Source organism: Callithrix jacchus, chromosome 13 (genome assembly GCF_049354715.1).
Source record: "Callithrix jacchus isolate 240 chromosome 13, calJac240_pri, whole genome shotgun sequence".
In the NCBI taxonomy this organism is placed as follows: Eukaryota; Metazoa; Chordata; class Mammalia; order Primates; family Cebidae; genus Callithrix; species Callithrix jacchus.
The window spans coordinates 90,039,479-90,067,396 of NC_133514.1; the positions used below are offsets into that span (position 1 = coordinate 90,039,479).

At 45.7% G+C, this 27,918-nt stretch overlaps 2 protein-coding genes and 1 pseudogene across 7 annotated transcripts in view; 1 reads left to right on the top strand and 2 right to left on the bottom strand.

The window, feature by feature from the left end:
- Window positions 1-27,918, top strand: part of KATNAL2 (katanin catalytic subunit A1 like 2) — a 113,006-nt gene that overhangs the window by 7,265 nt on the left and 77,823 nt on the right. For 3 of the 6 annotated variants that reach the window (XM_054244161.2, XM_078348088.1, XM_078348090.1), the window contains exon 2: window positions 24,706-24,796. The exons of the other annotated variants lie outside the window; for them this stretch is intronic. In XM_054244161.2, coding sequence (XP_054100136.2) covers window positions 24,719-24,796 — 78 coding nt within the window. In that variant the 5' untranslated portion in view covers window positions 24,706-24,718. The remainder of the gene's footprint in view (window positions 1-24,705; window positions 24,797-27,918) is intronic. 6 annotated transcript variants of the gene reach the window in all.
- On the bottom strand, window positions 18,282-20,590 carry LOC100391757 (elongin-A2; annotated as a pseudogene).
- On the bottom strand, window positions 25,443-27,803 carry LOC128929477 (elongin-A3-like). Its single transcript, XM_054244164.2, is given in 3 exon segments — window positions 25,443-26,335; window positions 26,338-26,548; window positions 27,129-27,803. Coding segments are annotated over 3 exon segments (1,662 nt in total). The 3' UTR covers window positions 25,443-25,559.

Genomic DNA, 27,918 nt, shown 5'->3' on the forward strand with positions numbered 1-27,918 from the left:
GATCTACATTTATCTTTTCTGACCAGCCCCTTTACCAATTTAATAAAGCATCCCTTCTTGATGCAGGGAGTAGATATCACCACACCATTGTTATCCCAGGAAATCATATTCGAATGTTTACTTGTTTCTTATTTCCCCCATTCCAGTAGACTGTAGGCTCCTTAAAAGCAAGAACTCTGGCAAGTTTCTTTTCTGACCAGCAAATTGATCATGATTTTGCAGAGCTTCTCAGTCTCTAATGTGCACATTAAATTATGCCTGGGAGTTTTTTAAACTTAATATTCTGATCCAGAAGTTTTGGGGTGGGAATACTGTGCCAGTTAATTTTATGTGTTAATTTGACTGCACAATGGGGTTCAAGCATTTGGTCAACATTATCCTTGATTGTCTGTGAAGGTGTTTCTGGGGGAGACTAACATTTGAATCAGTAGACTGCAAAAAGCAGATTGCCCTCTTTAATGTGCATTGGTCTCATCCAGTATCCAATTAGTCAAAGGTCTGAGTAGACGAACAGCTGACCCTCCCCCGTGTAAGAGGGAATTCCTCTTACGTCACTGTCTTTAAACTGGGACAGTTTTTTTTTTTTTTCTCCTGCATTTGGACTCAAACTGAAATATTGGCTTTTCCTGAGTCTTGAGTCTGGCAGCCTTTAGACTAGAACCACACCATCTACTCTCCTAGTTTGCGGGTCTTTAGACTTGTGCTGAAACTGTATCTTTGGCTCTTCTAGGTCTCCAGCTTGTTGACTGCAGATCTTGGGACTTGTCTATAATCACATAGAGCATTATAATAATAAATTCCTTATAGTGAATCTAATAAATAATAAATAATCTAGTAAAAATAATAATCTAGCACAAAATAATCTAGCAAATAATAAATCTAGTAAAATATATACATGCACATATTTATACACACACGTGTGTGTGTGTGTGTGTGTGTGTGTGTGTTTGTGTTTGTATAATTTGTTCTGCCTCTCTGGAGAACCATGACTAATACAGATTTGTATCACAAGCTTCTATGTTTTACTACTGATGCTGCTGGTAATCTTTGGGTAGCAAATATATGGAATGAAGAATTTTCTCCTACTCCATTTTACATTTAGTGTTTAATATGAATAAGACTATATCTAATCAGTATACCTCTGTCACTTATTTATTTATTTACTTATTTTTACAATTTTCATACTTTAGGTTCTTGGGTACATGTGCAGAACGTGCAGATTTGCTACCTAGGTATACATGTGCCATGGTGGTTTGCTGCATCCATCACCCCATCATCTACATTAGGTATTTCTCCTAATGCTATTCCTCCACTAGCCCCTACCACCTGCTATCCTTCCCCTAGCCCCCCACACCCCCAACAGTCACTTTCTTTTTCTTTTTTTAAAAATTTATTTATTATACTTTAAATCCTGGGGTTCATGTGCCGATCGTGCAGGTTTACATAGGTATACATGTGCCATGGTGGTGGTTTGTGCATCCATTGCCTGTCATTTACATTAGGTATTTCTCCTAATGCTATCCCTCCCTACTTCCTCCACCCCCTACTATTCCTCCCCTAGCCTCCCCATCCCTGAGGCCCTGGTGTGTGATGTTCCCCTCCCTGTGTTCATGTGTTCTCATTGTTCAACATCTACTTATGAGTGAGAATATGCGGTGTTTGGTTTTCTGTTCTTGTGTCAGTTTGCTAAGAATGATGGTTTCTAGTTTCATCCATGTCCCTGCAAAGGACATGAACTCATCTTTTTATATTCCATAGTGAATATGTGCCAGTTTTTTAATCCAGTCTATCATTGATGGGCATTTGGGTTGGTTCCAAGTCTTTGCTATTGTGAACATTGCCACAATAAACATATGTGCGCATGTGTCTTTATAAAAGAATGATTTATAATCCTTTGGCTATATACCCAGTAATGGGATTGCTGGATCAAATGATATTTCTGTTTCTAGATCCTTGAGGAATCACCACACTGTGTCCCGCAATGCTTGAATTAATTTACACTCCCACCAACAGTTTAAAAGTGTTCCTGTTTCTCCACATCCTATCCAGCATATGTTGTCTCCTGATTTTTTTAATGATCACCATTCTAACTGGCATGAGGTGGTATCTCAGTGTGGTTTTGATTTGCAGTGGTGATGAGCTTTTTTTCATTTATTTGTTGGCTGCATAAATGTCTTCTTTTGAAAAGTGCCTGTTCATATCCTTTGCCCAATTTTTGATGGAGTTGTTTGTTTGTTTCTTAGTGGTGGTTTCTTGTAAATTTGTTTAAGTTCTCTGTAGATTATGGATATTAGCCCTTTGTCAGATGGGTAGATTACACAAATTTTTTTCCATTCTGTTGGTTTCCAGTTCACTCTAACGATAGTTTCTTTTGCTGTGCAGAAGCTCATAAATTTAATTAGATCCCATTTGTCTATTTTGGCTTTTGTTGCCATTGCTTTTGGTGTTTTAGTCATGAAGTGCTTGCCCATGCCTGTGTCCTGAATGGTATTGCCTATGTTTTCTTCTAGAGGTTTTATGGTGTTAGGCCTCATGTTTAAATCTTTACTCCATCTAGAGTTAATTTTTGTATAAGGTGAAAGGAAGGGATTCAGTTTCAGCTTTCTGCATATGGTTAGCCAGTTTTCCCAACACTATTAAATAGGTAATTCTTTCCCCATTGCTTGTTTTTGTCAGGTTTCGGCTAATATGGATATGAGCCCTTTGTCAGATTGGTAGATTACACAAAGTTTTTCAAAGATCAGATGGTTGTAGTTGTGTGGCATTATTCCTGAGACATCTGTTCCGTTCCATTGGTCTATATCTCTGTTTTGGTACCAGTACCATGCTGTTTTGATTACAGTAGCCTTATAATATAGTTTGAAGTTTGGTAGCGTGATGCCGCTAGCTTTGTTCTTTTTGCTTAGGATTGTCTTGGCTATGTGGGCTCTTTTTTGGTTCCATATGAAGTTTAAGGTGTTTTTTTCTAACTTTGTGAAGAAAGTCATTGGTAGCTTGATGGGGATAGCATTTAATCTATAAATTACTAGGGCAGTATGGCCATTTTGACAATATTGATTCTTCCTAACCATGAACATGGAATGTTTTTCCATCTGTTTGTGTCCTCTCTTATCTCCTTGAGAAGTCGTTTGTAGTTCTCCTTGAAGAGGTCCTTTATGTCCCTTGTTAGTTGTATTCCTAGATATTTTATCTTTGTAGCAATTGTGAATGGGAGTTCACTCATGATTTGGCTCTCTGTTTGTCTCTTATTGGGTATAGGAATGCTTGTGATTTTTGCACATTGATTTTTGTATCCTGAGAGTTTGCTGAAGTTGCTTATCAGTTTAATGAGATTTTGGGCTGAGACACTGGAGTTTTCTAAATATACAATCATGTCATCTCCAAACAGAGACAATTTGACGTACTCTCTTCCTATTCAAATACGCTTTATTTCTTTCTTTTGCCTGATGGCTGTAGCCAGAACTTCCAATACTGTGTTGAATAGGAGTCATGAGAGAGGGCATCCTTGTCTTGTGCCAGTTTTCAAAGGGATTGCTTTCAGGTTTGCCCATTCAGTATGATATTGGCTGTGAGTTTGTCATAAATAGCTATTATTTGGAGACACAATCTGTCAATACCTATTTATTAAATAGGTAATTTATTCAATTTGTATTGAGAGTTTTTAGCATAAAGCGCTGTTGAATTTTGTCAAAGGCCTTCTCTGCATCTATTGAGATAATCATGTGTTTTTTGTCTTTAGTACTGTTTATGTGATGGATTGCATTTATAGATTTGTGGATGTTGAACCAGACTTGCATCACTGGATGAAACTGACTTGATCGTGATGGATAAGCTTTTTGATATGCTGTTGGATTTGGTTTGCCAGTATTTTATTGAAGATTTTTGCATCAATGTTCATCATGGATGTTGGCCTGAAATTTTCGTTTTTAGTTATATCTCTGCCAGGTTTTGGTATCAGGGTGATGTTGGTGTCATAAAATGAGTTAGGGAGGATTCCCTCTTTTTGTATTGTTTGGAATAATTTCAGAAGGAATGGCACCAGCTCCTCTTTGTAATTCTGGTAGAATTCAGCTGTGAACCTGTCTGGTCCTGGACTTTTTTTGGTTGGTAGGCTATTAATTGCTGCCTTAACTTCAGACCTTGTTATTGGTCTATTCAGGAATTCAGCTTCTTCCTGGTTTAGTCTTGGGAGGGTGTAGGTGTCCAGGAATTTATCCATTTTTTCTAGATTTGCTGGTTTATTTGCATTGAGATGTTTGTAGTAATCTCTGATGGTAGTTTTTATTTCTGTGGGATTGGTGGTGATATCCCCTTTATCATTTTTTATTGCATCTGTTTCAATCCTCTCTCTTTTCTTTTTTATTATTCTGGCCAGTGGTCTATCTATTTTGTTCATCTTTTCAGAAAACCAGCTCCTGGATTCATTGAGTTTTTGAAGGTTTTTCCTGTGTCTCTATCTCCTTTAGTTCTGCTCAATCTTAGTTATTTCTTGCCTTCTGATAGCTTTTGAATTTGTTTGATCTTGCTTCTCTAGTTCTTTTAATCGTGTTGTTAGTGTGTTGACTTTGTATTTTTTCTCACTTCTCTGGTGGGCATTTAGTGCCATAAATTTCTCTCTAGACACTGCTTTAAATGTGTTCCAGAGATTCTGGTACATTTTGTCTTAGTTCTCATTGGTTTCGAAGAACATCTTTATTTCTGCCTTCATTTTATTATTTATCTAGTAGTCACTCAGGAGCAGGTTGTTTAGTTTCTGTGTATTTGTGCGGTTTTGAGTGAGTATCTTAGTCCTGAGTCTAATTTGATTGCACTGTGGTCCGAGAAATAGTGGTTATGATTTCCATTCTTTTGCATTTGCTGAGGAGTGTTTTACTTCCAATTTTGTGGTCAGTTTTAGAATAAGTGAGATGATGTGCTGAGAATAATGTATATTCTGTGGATTTGGGTTGGAGATTTCTGTAGATGTCTATTAGGTCTGTTTGGTCCCGATCTGAGTTCGAGTCCTGGATATCCTTGTTAATTTTCTGTCTTGTTGATCTGTCTAGTATTGACAGTGGGGTGTTAAAGTCTCCCACTATTATTGTGTGGGAATCTAAGTCTCTTTGTAGGTCATTAAGAACTTGCCTTATGTATCTGGGTGCTCCTGTATTCGGTGCATATCTATTTAGGATAGTTTAGTTCTTCTTGTTGCATTAATCTCTTTACCATTATGTAACGCCCTCTTTGTCTCTTTTGATCTTTGTTGGTTTAAAGTCTGTTTTATCAGAGACTAGGATTGCAACCCCTGCTTTTTTTAGCTCTCCATTTGCTTGATAAATCTGTTTCTATCCCTTTATTTTGAGCCTATGTGTGTCTTTACATGTAAGATGTATTCAGTATCCTGAATACAGCACTGTGATGGGTCTTGACTTTATCCAATTTGCCAGTCTGTGTCTTTTGATTGGGGCATTTAGCCCAATCAAATTCTGAGAATTTCAAGCCAGTGGATCTTAGCTTGCTGGTCTTCGTTGGGGTGGGACCTGCAGAGCCAGCTCACTTGGCTCCCTGGGTTCAGACCCCATTTTCAGGGGGAATTAGCAGTTCTGTCTTGATGGCGTTCCAGGAGCCACTTGACTAAAAAGGCCACCCGGTTTTGCACTGGAAGCCTAGGGAGCTGGCATTGTAGGCGCCAGAGGGAAATTCCTGGTCTGTGAGTTGTATAGACCTTGGGAAAAGTGCAGTATCTGAGCTGGAGTGCCTGAGTGTCTGGAAAAGTCCCTAATGGCTTCCCTTGGTTGGGAGAGAGAGTTCTCCGGCCCCTTGTGCCTCCCTGGTGAGGCCATGTCCCAGCCTGCTTCAGCTTGCTCACCTTGGGCTGTTCCCACTGTCTAATCCATCCCAATAAAATGAACCTGGTGTGTCAGTGGGACATGTGGAGATCTCTGGTCTTCTGGTACGCTCTTGTTGGGAAATGCAGACCGGAGCTGTTCCTATTTGGCCATCTTGGTGGAAGACTCCACTTTCTTTTTCTTAACCTGAATGTAAGAATCCTCTATAATGTTCTAAGGCCAAGGAAGTTCTGGGGAGCAATTATGTCACTGTTTTTAATTTGGCCTCACAATTAAGAACAAACAAATAATAATTGGAGTCAGTAGATAATAATGGTTTTTTTGAAAGCTGGAATTGATGCACACACTCATGTATGCACAAAATCATCCTGAAACAAAGTCATTTTTATTTATTCTCATGTGTCATTATATGTACTTTTCAAAAGTTGCTATTCTGCCTAGGTGAACCTTTTATACTGCAAAATATCTACTGTGTTAAGTAATTAATGAGGTTGTTGACTAGTTTCTAAAATGAGTGTTGTTAAAATGCCTTAGTTTTTATTAATTGCATAGGCTCCTAAAAAAAGAGTAATTGAAAATTTAATTACATCAGTGTTTTTCTTCAAAGAACTGAAGCTTATTAAACTTCAAATGTTCAACAATTTAAACATCTATTGAAATACCAATAGCTATAAACAATGTGCAGTTCTAAATACTAATTAAACAAACTCTAAATCACCATAAAGCTAAGCTGAATTTTAAGTAACGCTTAAGTTTTAAGTTCTCTGTTCCTCTCATATTCAAGGAAGATTAACCCCTTCAGTTCTGACCACTGCTGCGGCCTTGTGGGCATCTCTTAAAAAGCTGTGGCTGCTGTTGAACTATTTTTTCTCCATACTTGGACCAAGAAAGAGAGAGTAATTAGACAACCTGGAACATGTTGCTAATGCCCCGTTGGTACTTTTGGAAACTTTTTTTTAAAATCACAAACTGAGAATATACAGACATAAATTTGTATATTTTATGTTCTGTGTTGAAACATACTTGCTTTCTTTTGTAAAAATAATGTTTGTTAGGTTTTAATTTTATTTTTGTTTTAATTTTTTTTTTTTTTGAGACAGAGTCTCTCTTTTTTGCCTAGGCTGGAGTGCGGTGGCACAACCTTGGCTCACTGAAACCTCCGCCTCCTGGGTTCAAGCTCTTCTCTTGTCTAAGCCTTCTGAGTAGCTGAGATTATAGGTGTCCGCAGTCGTGCCTGGCTCATTTTTGTATTTTTTAAAGTAGAGATGGGGTTTCACCATGGCCAGGCTGGTCTCAAACTCTTGATCTTAAGTGATCTGCCTGTCTTGGCCTCCCAAAGTGCTGAGATTACAGGTGTGAGCCACCATGCCATGCCAGGTTTTTTTGTTTTTTTTTGAGACGGAGTTTCGCTCTTTTTACCCAGGCTGGAGTGCAATGGCACGATCTCAGCTCACTGCAACCTCTGCCTCCTGGGTTCAGGCAATTCTCCTGCCTCAGCCTCCTGAGTAGCTGGGATTACAGGCACGCGCCACCATGCCCAGCTAATTTTTTGTATTTTTTTTTTTTTTTTAGTAGAAACTGGGTTTCACCATGTTGACCAGGATGGTGTTCATCTCTTGACCTCGTGATCCACCCGCCTTGGCCTCCCAAAGTGCTGGGATTACAGGCGTGAGCCACCATGCCCAGCCCGCCATGCCAGGTTTTAATTTTAAATACCCAAAGTATAAAATTCACCACCCAGATACATATGAAGCTGCTCTCATAGCATTTAGAGACATTCGTGTTCGTTTTTTTTTTTTTTTGAGATGGAGTCTCGCTTTGTCACCCCGGCTGGAGTGCAGTGGCTCTATCTCGGCTCACTGCAACCTCCACCTCCTGGGTTCAAGTGACTTTTCTATCTCAGCCTCCTGAGTAGCTGGGATTACAGGAGAGCACCACCACACCAGGCTAATTTTTGTATTTTTAGTAGAGATGGGGTTTCACGATGTTGGCTAGGATGGTTTGGATCTCTTGACTTAGTGATCGGCCTCCCAAAGTGCTGGGATTATAGGCCTGAGCCACCGCACCCTGCCGACATTTGCGTTCTGACCAATTTAAGTGGAGAAATCTTGTGGGACAGCAGAGCATTTAGTAGAGATCCAAGAAAGGCTATGCATCAGAGTAAGAAAAGCTAGGCACAGCCTAGAATAAATGCTACTTTAGATATCCCTTACCTAATTAAGCTTAACAACAAGGTCTGATATGATGAAACTGATTTTCAAGTAACTAAATTATATGCCAAAACAACACTCAACACATTTCAAAGATGACAATAAAACCCAGACATTCACAATATTTGGCATCCAATCAAAAATTACTAGTGGTCATAAGAAACAGGAAAATGTGACAAAACCAGGACAAAAATCAGTCAATAGAAATAGATCCAGAAATGACAGTGAAGATGAAATTAGCAGGAAAGGACTTTAACAACAGCTGGTCTAAATATGTTTACATATTTAAAAGAAAACATGATCATAAGAATAAAATGAAACATCTAGAGTTAAAAAAAAGTATATTAACTGAAAAATTCACTGGATGAATATAACAAGACATTGGAGAAGAAAAGATTAGTGAATTGAATAAATTATACTAGAAACTATCTAAACTGAAGCACCAGAGAAACGACTGCAGGAAAAATTAACAAAGCCTCCATGATTTGAAGGACAAATTGAGTGGTCTAACACATATGCAATTTATATCCCAGAGTGGAGGAGGAGAGGAGAAAAACACATGTGAAGAAATAATGGCCAAAATTTTTCCCATAGATCCTGGAAACTCAAACACATCAAAGCAGGATACAGAGTTGGTTTTGACAAAACAAGCTGCTGTGTTGTGAGGTGCCCTTTGGAGAAGCCCACCCTGCAAAGAACTGAGGGAAGCTTCCAGCTAACAGCCAACCAGAAACTGAGGCCCTCGGTCCTGCAACTCATAAAGAACTGATTTCTGCTAGCAACCATAGAGACAGAAGAAACATTCTGGGGTGATAGAGATGTTGTAAATCTTGACTGGGGTGTTGATTAAATGTATGTGTACATTTTCAAAACTCATTGAATGGTATACTTAAAATGCATGCATTTTATTGTATGTAAATGATACGCAAGAAACTACTGATGATTTGCTTTCCATTGTATACTTTCCTGTTAAATACTCTTGGAATTTTTATACTGTTTTGAAATCAACTTTAAAAATCCCAATGGGTATTTAACGGGACGGTATACAGTGAAAAGTAAATTCCTTCTTTCTCACTCTTCATTCCCTGTCCATATTGTGAAACTGTCATCAGTAGTTTCTTGCTTAACTATTTGGAAATAAATTTACATGTCATAACTGCATGTGTGTTTAGATTTTTTTTTTTTTTTGAGACGGAGTTTCGCTCTTGTTACCCAGGCTGGAGTGCAGTGGCATGATCTCAGCTGTCTGTAACCTCCGCCTCCCAGGTTCAAGCAATTCTCTTGCCCCAGCCTCCTAAGTGGCTGGGATTACAGGCACCTGCCACCATGCCTGGCTAATTTTTGTATTTTTAGTAGAGATGGGGTTTCACCACATTGGCCAGGCGGGTCTCGAACTCCTGACCTGAGGTAATCCACTCACCTGTGCCTCCCAAAGTGCTGGGATTACAAGCGTGAGCCACCACACCGGCCTAGATATTTTTATTTACACAGAAGAGATCTTTCTTTTCCTTTTAAATTGATTATTACTATTTTTAGAGATACGATTTTGCTCTGTTGCCCAGGCTGGAGTGCAGTGGCACCATCATGACTCACTGCAACCTCGAATTCCCGGGCCCAAGTGATCTTCCTGTCTCAGCCTCCCAGGAAGCTGGAACTATGGGTTTGCATTACCATGCCAGGAGCCTGGCTATAAATTCTTTTCTTCTTTCTTTCTTTTTTTTTTTTTTTGAGTTGGAGTCTCGCTCAGTTACCAGGCTGGTATGCAGTGGCATGATCCTGGCTCATGCTGCCTGGGTTCCAGCAATTCTCCGGCCTCAGCCTCCTGAGTAGCTAGGATTATAGGTGGCTAACTTTTGTATTTTTTTTTTTTGAGACAGAGTCTCGCTCTGTCACCAAGTGCCAGGCTGGAGTGCAGGGGCATGATCTTGGCTCGCTGCTACCTCTGCCTCCCGGGTTCAAGCAATTCTCCTGCCTCAGCCTCCCAAGTAGCTGGGACTACAGGTGTGTGCCACCATGCCCAGCTAATTTTTGTATTTTTTTAGTAGAGACGGGGTTTCACCATGTTGGCCAGGCTGATCTCGATCTCTTGACCTCATGATCCGCCTGCCTCTGTCTCTCAAAGTGCTGGGATTACAGGTGTGAGCCACCGCGCTCAGCCTAACTTTTGTATTTTTAGTAGAGACCAGGTTTATCACCTTGGCCAGGCTGGTCTTGAACTCCTGACCTTGTGATCCACCTGCCTCAGCCTCCCAAAGTGCTGGGATTACAGATGGGAACCACTGCACCCAGCCTATTTTCCTCATTCAATATTTTCCTCCTCAGTCTATGATAATATCTTGATAGACTTTCCATACACTTTCATTCAACAAATATTTACGGAGTGCCTGAGTCAGGTGCAGTAAGTACTGGGGATACAGTGAAGAAAAAAGACATTGCTTTTACCTTCATGGTGATTATATTCTAGTAGGGAGACAGGAAACATATGATCCAAGGAGTGGAACTACTGTGACATAGAGTAGCCATAAATTTAACTGTAGTGGGTAATACCAGTGGTTAAATCCGTTTGTATTCTCCTTATAGCAGGTAAGAGTTCCCATTGCTTCACATCCTCACCAACATTTGGTATTATCATTCAATAATCATCATTCTGTACTTTTTGATTACAAATGAAGTCATTTCTTTTTCTTTTTTTTTTTTTTAGCTATTTGGATATCTCACTTTGTGAATAATTTATGTCTCTTGCTTATTTTTCTATTGAGTTAGTTTCTCTTTTTAAAAATTGGCTCATTTGAATTCCTTATAAATTTGTATTTTAGTCCTTTGTATATATGTTGATATTTGCAACATACCAATACATTCTCCCATTCTGTGACAGGTCTTTTCCCTCTCTTTTTGGATTTTTTTTTTTAAATGAGCACAAATTTATAGTTTAAATAAGGGTCACTTTATAATTAGTACTTTTTGTGCTCTCAAAAAATCTTTATTTTTAGTTCATAATATTCTCATATGTCTTCTAAAAATTTTATTATTTTGCTTTTCACATTTATATCTATAATCCATGTGAAACTGATTCCTTGGTATGTGTGTGAAAGAAATGACGTAGGCATTTTTGGGGATGTACGATTTTTTTCTGAAAATACTTATTGGAAAGATGTCCACATTGTTTTTTGTCCACATATATGTGGGACTGTTTCTGGGCCCTCAATTCTGTTTCACTGGTATATTTGTTTACTCCCTATGCCAATAACACAGTGTGTGTGTGGTTTTTTTTTTTTTTTTTGAGAGGGAGTCTTGCTCTGTTGCCCAGGCTGGAGTGCCATGGCATGGTCTCTGCTCACTGCAACCTCTGCCTCCCAGGTTCAAGTGATTCTCCTGTCTCAGCCTCCCAGGTAGCTCGGATTACAGGCATCCACCACCATGCCCAGCTATTTTTTGTATTTTTAGTAGAGACGAGGTTTCACCATGTTGGCCAGGCTGGTCTCAAACTCCTGACCTCAGGCCATCAACCTGCCTTGGTCTCCCAAAGTGCTAGGCTTACAAGCGTGAGTCACCTCGCCCAGCCAGTGTCTTAACAACCACTGGGGCTCCCACTACCCCTGCCTGGCTTCTTAGGCCAGGCTTTGCTTCTTCAGGCAGCTATGAGAACTCCAACGCCTTCTTAAAGGACTTTGGTGGATAAGTTGGAGTCATCTTTTGAGGCTTGCTTTGCTTCTCTGGCGAGTCAGGACTATGTCAATGGAACCAATCAGGAAGAAATTCCAGCTGGTGTTGCTCATTTTACAATTTGTTTAATTTTTAAAATATATTTATTTTTGAGACAAGGTCTCACTTTGTCACCCAGGCTGAGTTGCAGTGGCGTGATCTCAGATCACCACAGCCTAGCCCTCCTGGGCTCAAGTGATTCTCCTACCTCAGTGCCCAAAGTATCTGGGAGCACAAGTGCATGCCACCACGCCTGGCTAATTTTTTTGTATTTTTGGTAGAGACAGAGTTTTGCCATATTTCCTAGGTTGGTCTCAAACTTCAAGGCTCAACAATCCACCCACATTAGCTGGGATTACAGGCATCACCCAAGTGCTGGGATTACAGGCATCAGCCACCAAGCCCAACCTGTTGTTGATCATCGTATCCAGAAGTTTCTAGATATTTTAAGACAGGCAGGATATATATATATATGTGCATGTGTGTACATATACTCTGCCTGTCTTAAAATATCCAGAAACTGTAATAAAAGCTATTTATGACAAACCAACAGCCAATATCATACTGAATGGGCAAAAACTGGAAGCATTCCCTTTGAAATCTGGCACTAGACAAGGATGCCCTCTCTCACCACTCCTACTCAATATAGTACTGGAAGTTCTAGCCAGAGCAATCAGGCAAGAAAAAGAAATAAAGGGTATTCAAATAGGAAAGGTGGAAGCCAAATTGTCTCTATTTGCAGACGACATGATAGTATACCTACAAGACCCCATCGCCTCAGCCCAAAAACTCCTGAAACTGATAAGCAACTTCAGCAAAGTCTCAGGATATAAAATCAATGTGCAAAAATCACAAGCATTCGTCTACACCAATAACAGACTTAAAGAAAGCCAAATCAAGAACGAACTGCCATTCACAATTGCTACAAAAAGAATAAAATACCTTGGAATACAACTGACAAGGAACGTAAGAGACCTCTTCAAGGAGAACTACAAACCACTGCTCAATGAAATCAGAGAGGACACAAACAGATGGAGAAACATTCCATGTTCATGGTTAGGAAGAATTAATATCGTGAAAATGGCTATATTGCCCAAAGTAATTTACAGAATCAACGCTATCCCCATCAAGCTACCATTGACTTTCTTCACAGAACTGGAAAAAACCACCATGAACTTCATATGGAACCAAAAGAGAGCCCGCATAGCCAAATCAATTCTAAGCAAAAAGAACACAGCAGGGGGCATCACACTACCGGATTTCAAACTATACTACAAGGCTACAGTAATCAAAACAGCATGGTACTGGTACCGAAACAGAGATATAGACCAATGGAACAAAACAGAGGCACCGGAGGCAACACAACATACATACAACTATACAATCTTTGATAAACCTGACAAAAACAAGCAATGGGGAAAGGATTCCCTATTTAACAAATGGTGTTGGGAAAACTGGCTAGCCATGTGCAGAAAGCAGAAACTGGACCCCTTCCTGACACCTTACATTAAATTAACTCCAGATGGATTAAAGACTTAAACATAAGACCTGGCACCATAAAAACCCTAGAAGGAAATCTAGGCAAAACCATCCAGGACATAGGAGTAGGCAAGGACTTCATGAACAAAACACCAAAAGCATTGGCAACAAAAGCCAAAATAGACAAATGGGACCTAATCAAACTCCACAGCTTCTGCACGGCAAAAGAAACAGTCACTAGAGTGGATCGGCAACCAACAGAATGGGAAAAAATGTTTGCAGTTTACCCATCTGACAAAGGGCTGATATCCAGAATTTACAAAGAACTCAAACAGATTTACAGGAAAAAAACAAACAAGCCCATTCAAAAGTGGGCAAAGGATATGAACCGACACTTTAGGAAAGAAGACATATATGAGGCCAACAATCATATGAAAAAATGCTCATCGTCACTGGTCATCAGAGAGATGCAAATCAAAACCACATTGAGATACCATCTCACGCCAGTTAGAATGGCGATCATTAAAAAATCTGGAGACAACAGATGCTGGAGAGGATGTGGAGAAAAAGGAACACTTTTACACTGTTGGTGGGAGTGTAAATTAGTCCAACCATTGTGGAAGACAGTGTGGCGATTCCTCAAGGCCTTAGAAATAGAAATTCCATTTGACCCAGCAATCCCATTACTGGGTATATACCCAAAGGACTATAAATCGTTCTACTATAAGGACACATGCACACGAATGTTCATTGCAGCACTGTTTACAATAGCAAAGACCTGGAATCAACCCAAATGCCCATTGATGATAGACTGGATTGGGAAAATGTGGCACATATACACCATGGAATATTATGCAGCAATCAGAAATGATGAGTTCGTGTCGTTTGTAGGGACATGGATGAATCTGGAGAACATCATTCTCAGCAAACTGACACAAGAACAGAAAATGAAACACCGCATATTCTCACTCATAGGCGGGTGATGAAAAATGAGAACACATGGACACAGAGAGGGAGTACTAAACACTGGGGTCTATTTGGGGGAAAGGGGAGGGCCAGTGGGAGGGGGAGGTGCCAAATGTGGGTGAAGGGGAGAAAGCAAACAAAACACACTGCCATGTGTGTACCTATGCAACTGCATTGCATGCTCTGCACATGTACCCCAAAACCTAAAATGCAATAGAAAAATAAAAAAAAAATATCCAGAAACTTCTGGATCCAATGATATATATATATATGTATGTATCAATATACCATATGTGTATGTGTATATATATGTATATATATACGTGTGTATATATAAAAATATATATGTGTGTGTGTGTGTGTATTTTTTTTTTTTTTTTTTTTTGAGACAGGGTCTCATTCTGTCACTCAGGCTGGAGTGCTGTGGTGCAGTCTTGGCTCACTGAAACTTCTGCCTCCCAGGTTCAAACAATTCTCCCATCTCAGAGTAGCTGGGATTACAGGTGTGCACCACCAGGTCTGGCTAATTTTTACATTTTTAGTAGAGATGGGGTTTCACATGTTGAGCAGGCTGGTCTTGACCTCCTGATCTCAGGTGATCCACAAGCCTTGGCGTCCCAAAGTGCTGGGATTACAGGCGTGAGCCATGGTGCCCAGCCTGCAGAATATTCTCTTTTTTTTTTTTTTTTACAAAAAAGATGGCAGTTATCTGTCCAGAAACCGTAACAAGTTATCACAGAGGATGTCTCAAAACTAAGAAATAAATTACAGTGGAAAGACACACTAGTCGGAAAGCACTGGACCAAGTAAAGTCATTGGCAGCAGGTGTTGTAGGACATCAATGTGTGGCACAAAAAGCCAGCCAGCATCCCTCAGGGCTCATTGGCCTACCTTGAGCAGGTGTCTCCGACATCCCTGCAGCTCTGAAGCCAACCTGAGCAGAGCAGAAGCTGTTGACATGAGGGTGGGCTAGGGCTGGAGTTTGGCTGCGCATTTTGGAAGCAGTCTTTTCCAGAGAATAGTTGATTGTAGATGTATGCTCCCATTGAAAAATTTTCCACTATTTTAATATTTATTTGGCACATTAAAACTGTCTATACTTTGGATAAACTAAGTAAGTTTACATATTCTTTGTCTTCAGCAAAGTTTAGACTGTCGGTGTGATGGCACAGGTGCTTACATTTGAATGGTGGTTTTGATTGCTTTCTAATTTTGGTATGACATTTCATCTTTTTAGCTTTTTTACCCATTGTATTATCTGAAGGAAAAATTTATAATAGCCTGAATATCAGAAAATAAAAATTTTGATTGTAAGATCTTTCTGACAGTTATCCCTCAGGGGTGTGTAGAGAAATAGGTAAATTTGCTCTGTTTCAAGACTTAGAAATGCCTGAAAAAAGGAATCAAATATTCATAATACTTCCAGAACTCTCAGAATTAGAATTATTTTGTAAACAAATTGGAAAAGGATCAAACTATCCTTGATTAGTGAAGTAATCTTAGAGTAAGATCCCTTATATTGACGCTGAAGTCTATTGGGAAAAGTTTGTAGTTTGTGTAGTTTGTTTACTTTTTTTTGGAGAGGGAGGGATGTAGAGAGAGTTGTTATCTGGTAAATGTTGCATTCCCCAATAATCAGATTGAGCAGATATTATTTAAAGCAGCTTGATTTGAAGCTGGTTTTAAGAAGCTTTTCAACGGGGGCATAGGTGAGCTATAAAAGACAAAAAGCATTGCTCCAATTGTCTCTTTGTGTTTTCAGTTGTGCTTACTTGTGTCTTTTTTTGTTTTACATTTTGGGAGAGAAGACATTTTTCTCATTACCACCTCATTGTGGTAATGTTATAGTAGGATTTTTAGGTTGATGCTGAATTCTATTTGGGGTAGGTTTGCAGTTTGTGTGGGTTTTATTCTTTCTTTGAGAGGGAATGTCTCTGTGGGAGCAGTGATCTGCTAAAGATTGTCACACTGCAGTCATGAATGACTTTAGTGGGGGCAGTGGGGGCATAGGTGAGCTGTGAGGGGCTTGAGCTTGCTTTGATTGTCTCTTTGTGTTTTGAGTTGTGTTTGTTCGTATCATGTTTGTTGTCCATTTTGGGAGGGGAAACCTTTTCAAGGAAGAAAGGCTGTTGCCAATGGATTTGATTTCCAAAGGACTGGAGTGTCCCAGTGGGAGAGGGGAGAAGCTGCAGGGTGATCAGTGGCTGCTCCTCTGCCATAAGGAGGATATTCTGCTCTCTTGTCAGTTTTGCAGGCCACCTCAGAGTCTTTCTGGAACTGCTGTGAAGAAAGAGACCAGTATAGTCTCTGGCCCTTACTGGGGGAGCTTTTCTGATTTTTCTGAAGTCTCTGATTAGATCACATCCTTTTCTCTGGAATGAATGCTCCCTGTCTTCCATACCGGCCGTACTTCTGTTGCTCTCTGTCCTGGCTTCGTGTTCTTCAGCCTTGAAGGCCCCTTCCTACTTGCACTGGCATCCACTCAGGTGCCTCCTTCAGGAAGGTTCCTAGGACCTGTTCTGCTGGAACCCCAGGGCACAGGACTTTCATCTGTTCTACTGACCTTGCTTGGTTCTGCCTTGTGGGGTAGCTGTTTGTATCTGCCACTCTCTCTTAACTAATTGTACACGCATAAAAATGAGACATTATTCCCCTGAAAAGTACAGGGACCCTATAGTTTTATCTTCTGTGCATGGAACATATTACTTGTGTGTGTGTGTGTGTGTGTGTGCACATGTGTGTGTATGGTATCTGCCACATGGACCTGTGATTACAGCAGCTATGAGGCCAACAAATGCCCTCAGTTAAAAAGTAAAGGTTTAATAAAGCTTGTAGAAGCTCATATGATCTGAACTCAATGCTAACCTGGTCATCTCATAGTAATTAGAAAGTCTGACTGGCAGCTTTAGCCTTCTTGATTCAGAACTTAAATAAAATGATTAAGTTTTCGCCATTTTTTCATAGGGATTCTGGGTGAAAAGACTGAAAGTGATTCTATTTGGTGTTAGTGAAATTATTCTCATTGACCGACTGTCCCAGTTATCGGAATTGTTTATAAAATCAAATAGTTTAATTTTTCAAATAAATAGTAGTTTTCTTTGAGATATGCTCTGGTTCAGTCACCCAGGCTGGAACGATGAAGGGTCACTGCAACCTCCGCCTCCCAGGCTCAGGCAGTCCTGCCACCCCAGCTCTCTAATAAGCTGGGACCACAGGGGCTATGCCACCATTCTGGGAACATTTGGATATCTTTTGTAGAGACTGGGTTTCAGCATTTTGCCTAGGCTTGTCTCCACCTCCTGGGCTCCAGCCATTTGCCCTTTTTGACCTCCATAGAAAGATTGCTCATGATTACAGGATCATGCCCAGCCTTTTATTTAAAAAAAAAAAAAAAAAGAAAAAGAAAGAAAGGAGGGGGTAGGGCAGGCTCAGTACCTTATGCCTCTAATTCCAGCACATTGGGAGGCGGTTGCTTGTGGATCAACTCAAGGTTGAAAGCTCGAGATCAGCCTGACCAAAATGGAAAAAATTCCTCTGTACTAAAAATACAAAATGAACCTGGCATGATGGCAAATACCTATAATCCCAAATACTTGAGAAACAGAGGTAGGGCAATTGCTTGAACCCAAGAAACTGGGATAGGAGTAAGCTGAGATTGTGTGATTGCACTCCACCCTTGGCAATAAGAGCAAAACTGCATTTTGGAAAACAAAAACAAAACTCAAAAAACCCAAAGGAAAACAAACAAAAAACTTTTATGTATTGAGATTTATCAGTGTTAACTAATGGCTTGAGTTTGTGTCTAAAAAGTAATTATCTAGTTGATGATTTAAAAACCAAAAAATAGGTAATCCCATCTGGTACCTCTTTGATGATTTTAACTAGGGCATGATTTAGAAAGTGATCAGTTAACCACCAAAGTGGAATCGATGTGAAAGCATTCACATCTTCTAAACTCTGAGGCGTCCTACCAGCAGGGAGGTATGGGAGGCCAAATCCCAGGGCCAGCACTGGACACCTGCAGAATTCAGAAGCTCAACTTTGCACTAAGCCAAAGGTTCTGGTGTCAGTTGGAAGTTGCATTCCTTAACCCGCATCGACTTGCATTGGTCCTCCTCCCCTTAGATTCCATCTGTAAGACGAGTCTTGAGTTTATCGTCGGGAGAATCTTCTCTTGTAGTCTCGAATGGCCTTGGCCATCAGCGGGGCCACTTTCTTTGCAGCCTGTTTCCGGATTTTGGCCTCAGGCGTCGCCTGCGCATTGCTGCAGCTCAGGCAGGCATAGGCACGCTTCTCAGGGAACCTGGGAAGGCCGCTGTCGTCGCTGCCGCCCCGGTTGGAGGGAAGGTGGCTGCTTTTGGTGGGCTGGGGGTCTGGGTCGATGTTGCTATTTTCGAGATCAGCGGCTCCTGCAGCCTTCTCTTGCCTCCTCGGAGCATCATAAGGCGTCTCGGCCACCGGGTTGAAACAGATCATCTTCGTCTGTCGGCCGCTGGGCTTGTTTTCACGTGCAGCCCGGATACTGGTCGTCACTAGGCGCAGCCGCTGCTCTCGGGCGTGCCGAAGCCGCAGGTACAGCTCCCGCCAAGACTCGTGCTCCTGCGGCTTTTCTCCCTTGAAGTCCTGGAGGCAGTGAATCCTCCACAATCCATCTGTCTCTCCAATGAGTGCGGGATTGTTTTTCTCTCTGCGATATAGCTGGTCAGGCGGACACCCTTCCAGGACACATTCAAGAACCCAAGAGGGGACGCGTCCCACTTGGCCCAGGGCGTCGGGGTTGTCTCTAAGCGCCCGGACGCACTGCTGGCGCAAGGTCAGCCACTGGGGCTGGCGGGCAGGCCTGGAGCCCGAGTACACCTGCATCTTGGCATTCACTCTGCATCCCGAGGAACCAGCTTCCTCCTGGAACGTCGGTGCGGAGAGTGCCGTTTCTGTCTGTGGCTGGGCGGTCTTGGACTCAAAGGCGGAGAGCAGATCGTAGTTGGCCTGCATCCAGGGCTCTGCGAGGTCCCACAGCTCTGAGAAGCCGAGGCTGAGCACGGTTTTCCGCCCGGAGGAATCAGCACGGGCCGCCTGTAGCCCCTCGGAGTGGCTTTCCTTGACAGGAGGCAATTCCTGAGGCGAAGCCCAGGACTCACGAGTGTCCTTGGAATGGTTTGCTCTGCGTTGTCGATCTCCACGTGCGGTGCTGGAAGATTTCACAGTCCTTCTCTCTTTCTTTTGCAACTGGTCGTAGGTGAGGTATTGTTCAAATGACAGAGCGGGCCGCTCAGATTCCTCAGCCCCCTCTCCCTCGTCCACCTCGGAGTGGGAGCCCACGGATATTGCGTCCAAATGAGCAGTCGGTGGCTTCCCCTCTTGAGTCTCTGGGTCGCTGGAAAGCTGCTGTTTGACCCCGGGGGACAGGCTGTGTGTCCCCTGTCGTGGGTCAGGGCCGACCAGACCCGGTCTCTTCTTGTGCGAGCGTCTGTGCCTAGGCCTGTGCGGGTGGCCGTCTGGAGCCACCGCCCACGCGGGGAGACGCTGGCCACTGGCGCCGGGGCGCCCTCCTGTCTTAGGTGTCCCTGCAGTAGCAGAGGGCAGTCTGTCCCTGGCGCTTTCCCGGGAGGGTGGCCTTGAGGTTTCCCCTAGGGAGCAGGCCCGGGAGGATGTCTCCCCGATGGAAGCGGGAGACTGCCGACGGTCCTGGGCACCCACGGGGCGTTCTCCGCGGCGGGAGGATTTGTGCCCCTTCCTGTGGCCCCTAATTGCTTCGGCCTGGGGTTGGCCCTGGCAGCCTGGAGCGAGCAGAGGCCTGCCCTGAGCAGCGTCAGCCTGGCCTCTTCCGGCTTGCTGCCCGGGCTCCGGGCCCTGGGTCATCGGGAGAGGTCCGGTGCGCCCTGAGGGAGGGGCGCGATGGGGGCCAGAATCAGCTGGGGCAATTCTGGGGCGCTTTCTCTCGGCTCCGTCCTGGCGAGTGGGGGAGCTTCGCTGAGATCTCCGGAGCCCCGCAGGTGTTGTGTGTGCTGTACGCCTGTGCTCCGGGCTGGGAGATCGACGCCTGGGGGACATCACGTTTTCGGGGACGCCCCAGACCTTTTCTTGGTCCTGAAGAGCCTCCCCGAAGTGCTTTCGGGAAGAGCTCTCCTCATGGTCCTGTGGGTCAGGCCGGGGCCTGGTGTTTGGGTCCACGGGAAGCAGCTTCTTCCACCGGGCCGCTAAGTCTCTGGCAAAGTGGCCCACGTCCTGGTGCTTCCGCAGGCTCTTTACGGTCTTTCGGATTCCAGTCTCCGCCAGGATGTCTGCAGTCATGGGCAAGGCGGAGAGTTTCTGCAGATATTTCCCGACTTTCTTCGGGTCCGTCTTAGTGGCCAGACGCACCTGCAGCTTCTCCACTGCGTGCAGCGTAGTCGAGCCTTCCTCCATCTCACCAGATCTGTGCAGGCGTCGCTGTCCCTGCGGCTGCCGGCGGCAGCTCTGTCCTGGGGCGGCGGGATGTGAAGTCTGGGTGCCCCGGTCCTCCCTGGCCGCCGGGTCGTCAGGCAGGCCTCGGGATGCGGAGTCGCAGCCTGGAGCAAGCTCGTCCCTCGGAGCAGCGGGCCACTGGTTCTGGGTCGCTGGTCCTCGCAGACCGCAGGCCTCGGGGTGTGGAGTCACAGCAACCCGGAGCCGGCTCAGTCCTACGTGCGGCGTGGGGCGTACCGGGGGTGGGGGGTGGGGGGTGGGGGGAGGGTTTGCGCGGTTGGGAAAGGAGGGGATAGCGGGGCGCGAGGGGTACACCTGTTCTGCAATGCCGGTCTGGTCCTTGCAGACAGCTGAGCAGGTCCGCTTCTGGTCCTCGGGATGTGGAGCCACAGCCTGGAGCGACCTCTGCGGTGCTCGCGGCTGCCAGAGCTCGGCCTTATATATCCAGCCCCAGGCCCGCCCACGGCTCAAGCCCTGACCCCTTTGGCTCCTGGGCTGCCCGGCCCCAGTAGGAATTCATTCCGTCAGTACAATGCAGCCAATCGGGAAGGTCCACGCCAGGTGGACTGCTGTGCCCCAGAGGTGGGAGGAACCTCAACACACCCTTCTTGACTTCCATCATTGGCCCTCCGTGTTGGCAGGTTCCACAGCTGTGGATTCCATAAAACACAGACTGAAACTTCTTGAGAAGAAAGCAGAAAATAACCACACAGCAAGACAGAAATCAGAGAAAGAATAACGAACACAGGATACCAACTCCTGACCTAGAGTAGACGTTGTGCGAGGGGAGTTCCCAACATTCCAAGGAAAGTGGGATTAAAAGAGAAAAATAGAAAAGGTAGATTTTACTCCTCAACGTCGGCTCCATGGAGTTCCAGACGCTCTTGGAAGCCACGTCTTTGCCCTGCCCTCTCGTCCATCTCTAACGTCCCGAGGGTCCTGGAAACGTAGCTATCTCCGTGACATCTCTTTTCCCTTATGAACGGAAGAAACATGGCTGGTGCCCTTTACAGAATTTCTAAGACTGGGAAACAAAAATAAGTCAGCAGGCGCCAAATCAGAACTGTAAAGTGGACGCTCATGATTTCCCATGAAAACTCTTGCCATACTGCCCTTATTTGAGGAAAGGCATGAACGGGAACGTTGGTGCGAGGAGTGGAGAAGAACGCTGTGGTGAGGAATGTTTTTCCGCTCAAGTTTTGGCCAACTTTCTCACAACGCTTCCCTTACTAGGAAGGAGAGCTGATGGGATCATGGCTTGGCATTCCAGAAATTCAATGAGCAGAATCCCTCTAACATCCCATCCCCCAAAACGGTCGCCATGACCTCGGCTCTTGACAGGTGCCTTGTGGCTTTGACTGCAGCGCTGCCACCTCTTTTTGTTTTAATTGCATTTTAGGTTTTGGGGTACATGTGCAGAACATTCAAGATAGTTGCATAGGTATACACATGGCAATGTGTTTTGCTGCCTTCCTCCCCTTCACCCACAGTTGGCATTTCTCCCCAGGCTATCCCTCCCCAGCTCCCCCCACACTGTCCCTCCCCTATTCCCCCCAATAGACCCCAGTGTGTAGTACTTCCTTCCCTGTGTCCATGTGTTCTCATTTTTCATCACCCGCCTATGAGTGAGAATATGCAGTATTTCATTTTCTGTTTGCAGTTTACCCATCTGACAAAGGACTGCCACCTCTTGGTAGCCGCAGCTTCGTGCTTTGTCTTCAGGATCCCAGCACAAGCACCATGTTTCATCTCCCGTGACAAATCTTGAAAGAAATGCTTCCAGAACTTGCTCCCACCCGTTTAAAATCTCCACGGAAAGGTTTGCTCTGGCCTGCAGCTGACGTTGCTGCAACAACAGTCCCGGCAGCCGAGTTCCACTCTCATCTTTCAGTCAGAATGAGGACAGCAGAACCATTGGAAGTGTCTACTTTGCCAGCTATTGTTTCTCCTCTCCATGGCGGTTTCGCCTCATTTTCAAATGCTCGTGTGACTTTTCGTCTCTTTCTGTGTGTGTGTGTGCACGCGTGTGTGCGCGCACGCACTCACACCCTCGCCTGTGTGCACCTGTGTGTGTGTGTGTGTGTGCGCGTCTCTGTGTGTGTGCTCACGCCCACTCCTGTCTGCGTCTGTGTGTGCGCGTGTGTGTGCGTCTCTGTGTGTGTGTGCGTCTGTGCGTGTTCGTGTGTCTGTGCATGTGTGTGCAATTCTGAAGAAATAAAATCCTAATAGCCTAAGAATCAGGGGACGAGGATTCGGGTGGTAAGCCTTTTCTAAGAATTAGCCCTCCACTATATGTAGAAAAACCAGGTAAATTTGCTCTGTTTCCCGACATCCAGGTACCTCAACAAGAGGATCCTAGTGCAACGTGGGCAGTGCTTGTGGAGCATTCCGAATGAGGATTCTTTTGTAGATAGGTCAGCAGAGGATTGAACTGTTTTTGGTCAGTGTGTTAATGTGACAGTAGGATCCTGAGGTGGCTGCTGAATTCTGTTTGGGTTAGGTTTATACTTTGTGTGAGGTTTGTTATCTTATTCTTTCTTTGAGAGGGCGTGTCGTGTTGGGAGCGGTGACCCGCTAAAGCTTGTCAGGTTCTGCAGTCATGAATGAGTTTAGTGGGGGCAGATGCCATTGTCAGTAGTGTGACAGTGGGGGCATAGGTGAGCTGTGAGGGGCTTGAGCTAGCTCTTTGTGTTTTGAGTTGTGTTTGCTTGTTTCCTGTTTGTTTTCCATTTTTGGAGGGGAAACATTTTCCACAAAGGAAGGCTGTTGCCAGCGGATTTGAGTCCAGGGGACTGGAATGTGTCGGTGGGAGCGGGGAGAAGCTGCAGGGTGATCAGTGGCTACTACACCTCCAGGAAGAACGTGTGGCTCTTCTGCCATGAGGAGGAGAGTTGGCTCTCTTGTCGGTTTTGCAGGCCACCACAGACCCTCTCTTGCATTGCCGTGAAGAAATGGAGACTGGCCTTGCGTGTGTCCCTTGCTGGGCGGGCGCGGGGGAGGGGCATGGAGTCTCCCCGGAATTGTATACAGTCTCTGATTGCATCACATCTTTTTTTCCCCGGAACCAATGCTGCCTTGTCTTCGTCACGGAGCAGTACCCCTGTGGCTGCCTGTCCTGGCTTCCTTCGTGTTCTTTAACCTTGAAGGTTCCTTCCCTCTTGCACTGGCATCCACTCAGGTGCCTGATTCCAGAAGCTTCCCACCACCCATTCTGCTGCCCGCCCCCCACCCCCAGGGCACAGGACTTTAATCTCTTTTACTGCCCTTGCTTGGTTCTGCTTTGTGGGACAGGCCTTTGTGTCTGTCTCTCAGCTTCTCACTAAGTGTAGGCAGGGGAAAATCTAATCAAGTAAACGAGATTTCCTTAAGGGTGAGTGTGTGGGGGAGGGTGGGGAGGTATCTGGCACACGGACCTGTGATTACCCATCTGTGTGTTGCCACCACATGCCCTCGGTTAGAAACTAAAGGTTCAACAAAGCTGGCAGAAGCTCATGTGATCTGAACTGAAGGATGTTAACCTGGTCACCTCATGGTAATTAGAAACTTCGATTAGCGAGCAGGGCGCGGTGGCACACACCTGTACTCCCAGCACTTTGGGAGGCGGGGGGCTGGTGTGGATCACGAGGTTAAGAGATCGAGACCATCCTGGTCAACATGGTGAAACCCTGTCTCTACTAAAAATACAAAAATTAGCTGAGCATGGTGGTGGGTGCCTGTTGTCCCAGCTACTCAGGAAGCTGAGGGAGGAGAATTGCCTCAACCCAGGAGGCGGAGGTTACAGTGAGCCGAGATCGCGCCATTGCACTCCAGCCTGGGTAACAAGAGCGAAACTCCGTCTCAAAAAAGAAAGAAAGAAACTCTGATTGGCGACTTTAGACTTCTTGATTCAGAAGCTCATTAGATAAAGTGATAAAGTTTCTGCCATTCTTTCATAGGGGTTCTGGGTGAAAAGATTGGAAACGATTCTCTTTGGTGCTTAGGGAAAGCAGTCTGATTTAACAAAGTTACCGGTTATTGCCACTGTTTCATAAAATCCCACAGTTCCTTTTTTTATTGTTATTTTATTTCTTTTAAAGATGGGGTTTCACCATGATGGCCAGGCTGGTCTTGAACTACAGACCTCAGGTGATCCACCCACCTCGGCCTCCCAAAGTGCTAGGATTACAGGTATGAGCCACCGCGCCCGGCCCACAGTTACATTTTTCAACGAAACAGCAGTTTTCTCTGACACATGCTCTGTTTCTGTCACCCAGGCTGGAGTGCAATGGAATGATCAAGGGTCACTGCAACCTCTGCCTCCCAGGCTCAGGCCATCCTGCCACCTCAGCCCTCCAAGAAACTGGGGCCTCAGGGGCTGTGCCACCACGCCTGGCTAATTTAGATACCTTTTCTATAGATGGGGTTTCACCCAGGCTCGTCTCCACCTCCTGGGCTCAAGCCATCCACACTTCTCAGCCTCCCATAGGAGGATGGCTCACAATTACAGGTTGACGTCCAGGTTTTGCTTAAAAACAAAACAACAAAAAACCATTTATGTAGTGGGATTTGTCAGTGTTAACTAATGGCTTGTGAGTTTGTGTCTAAAAAGTAATTATCTAGTTGATGATTTAAAGACCAAAAAATAGGGACTCCCATCTGGTACCTCTTTGATGATTTTAACTAGGGCATGATTTAGAAAGTGATCAGTTAACCACCAAAGGGGAATCGATCTGAAAGCATTCACATCTTCTGAATTCTGAGGGGTCCTCCCAGCAGGGAGGTATGGGAGGCCAAATCCCAGGGCCAGCACTGGACACCTGCAGAATTCAGAAGCTCAACTTTGCACCAAGCCAAAGGTTCTGGTGTCAGTTGGAAGTTGCATTCCTTAACCCGCATCGACTTGCATTGGTCCTCCTCCCCTTAGATTCCATCTGTAAGACGAGTCTTGAGTTTATCGTCGGGAGAATCTTCTCTTGTAGTCTCGAATGGCCTTGGCCATCAGCGGGGCCACTTTCTTTGCAGCCTGTTTCCGGATTTTGGCCTCAGGTGTCGCCTGCGCATTGCTGCAGCTCAGGCAGGCATAGGCACGCTTCTCAGGGAGCCTGGGAAGGCCGCTGTCGGCGCTGCCGCCCCCATTGGAGGGAGGGTGGCTGCTTTTCGTGGGCTGGTAGTGTGGGTTGATGTTGCTATTTTCGAGATCAGCGGCTCCTACAGCCTTCTCTTGCCACCTCGGAGCATCATAAGGCGTCTCGGCCACCGAGTTGAAACAGATCATCTTCGTCTGTCGGCCGTTGGGCTTGTTTTCACGTGTAGCCCGGATACTGGTCGTCACTACGCGCAGCCGCTGCTCTCGGGCGTGCCAAAGCCGCAGGTACAGCTCCCGCCAAGACTCGTGCTCTTGCGGCTTTTCTCCCTTGAAGTCCTGGAGGCAGTGAATCCTCCACAATCCATCTGTCTCTCCAATGAGTGCGGGATTGTTTTTCTCTCTGCGATATAGCTGGTCAGGCGTACACCCTTCCAGGACAAGTTCAAGAACCCAAGAGGGGACACATCCTACTTGGCCCAGGGCGTCGGGGTTGTCTCTAAGCGCCGGGACGCACTGCTGGCGCAAGGTCAGCCACTGGGGCTGGCGGGCAGGCCTGGAGCCCGAGTACACCTGCATCTTGGCATTCACTCTGCGTCCCGAGGAACCAGCTTCCTCCTGGAACGTCGGTGCAGAGAGTGCCATTTCTGTGGCTGGGCGGTCTTGGACTCAAAGGCGGAGAGCAGATCGTAGTTGGCCTGCATCCAGGGCTCTGCGAGGTCCCACAGCTCTGAGAAGCCGAGGCTGAGCACGGTTTTCCGCCCGGAGGAATCAGCACGGGCCGCCTGTAGCCCCTCGGAGTGGCTTTCCTTGACAGGAGGCAATTCCTGAGGCGAAGCCCAGGACTCACGAGTGTCCTTGGAATGGTTTGCTCTGCGTTGTTGATCTCCACGTGCGGTGCTGGAAGATTTCACAGTCCTTCTCTCTTTCTTTTGCAACTGGTCGTAGGTGAGGTATTGTTCAAATGACAGAGCGGGCCGCTCAGATTCCTCAGCCCCCTCTCCCTCGTCCACCTCGGAGAGGGAGCCCACGGATATTGCGTCCAAATGAGCAGTCGGTGGCTTCCCCTCTTGAGTCTCTGGGTCGCTGGAAAGCTGCTGTTTGACCCCGGGGGACAGGCCGTGTGTCCCCTGTCGTGGGTCCGGGTCGTCCAGACCTGCCTCTCCTTGTGTGAGTGTCTGTGCCTAGGCCTATCCAGGTGGCCGTCTGGAGCCACGGCCCAGGCGGGGAGACGTTGGCCACTGTCGCCGGGGATCCCTCCTTCCTTATGTGTCCCGGCGCTAGCAGAGTGGTCTGTCCCTGGCCCTTTCCCGGGAGGGTGGCCTTGGGGTTTCCCCTCTGGCGCAGGCTTGGGAGGATGTCTCCCTGATGGAAGCGGGAGACTGCTGATGGCCCTGGGCACCCACGGGGCGTTCTCCTTGGCGGGAGGATTTATGCCCCCTTGCTGTGGCCCCTAACTGTTTCGATCTGGGGTTGGACCTGGCAGCCTCTAGGGAGCAGAGGCCTGCCCTGAGCAGTGTCAGCCTGGCCTCTTCCGGCTTGCTGCCCGGGCTCCGGGCCCTGGGTCATCGGGAGAGGTCCGGTGCGCCCTGAGGGAAGGGCCGGTTTGGGGCGGAAATCAGCTGGGGCAATTCTGGGGCGATTTCTCTTGGCTCGGTCTGGGCTACTGAGGGAGCTTCCCTGAGATCTCCGGAGCCCCGTAGGTGTTGTGTGTGCTGTATGTCTGTGCCCCAGGCTGTGAGGTCGTCGCCTGGGGGCCATCCCGTTTTCGGGGAAGCCCCAGGCCTTTTCTTGGTCCTGAAGACCCTCCCCGAAGCGCTTTCGGGAAGAGCTCTCCTCACGGTCCTGTGGGTCCGGCCTGGGCCTGGTGTTTGGGTCCACAGGAAGCAGCTTCTTTACCGGGCTGCTAAGTCTCTGGCAAAGTCCCACGTGCTGGTGCTTCCGCAGGCTCTTTACCGTCTTTCGGATTCCTGTCTCCGCCAGGATGTCTGCAGTCATGGGCAAGGCGGAGAGTTTCTGCAGGTATTTTCCTACTTTCTTCGGGTCCGTCTTAGTGGCCAGACGCACCTGCAGCTTCTCCACTGCGTGCAGCGTAGTCGAGCCTACCTCCATCTCACTAGATCTCTGCAGGTGTCGATGTCTCGGCTGCCATGGCTCTGTCCTCGACACAGGGGGATGCAGTGTCTCGGTCGCCGGTCCTCCCTCGCTGCCCGGATTGACCTCCCAG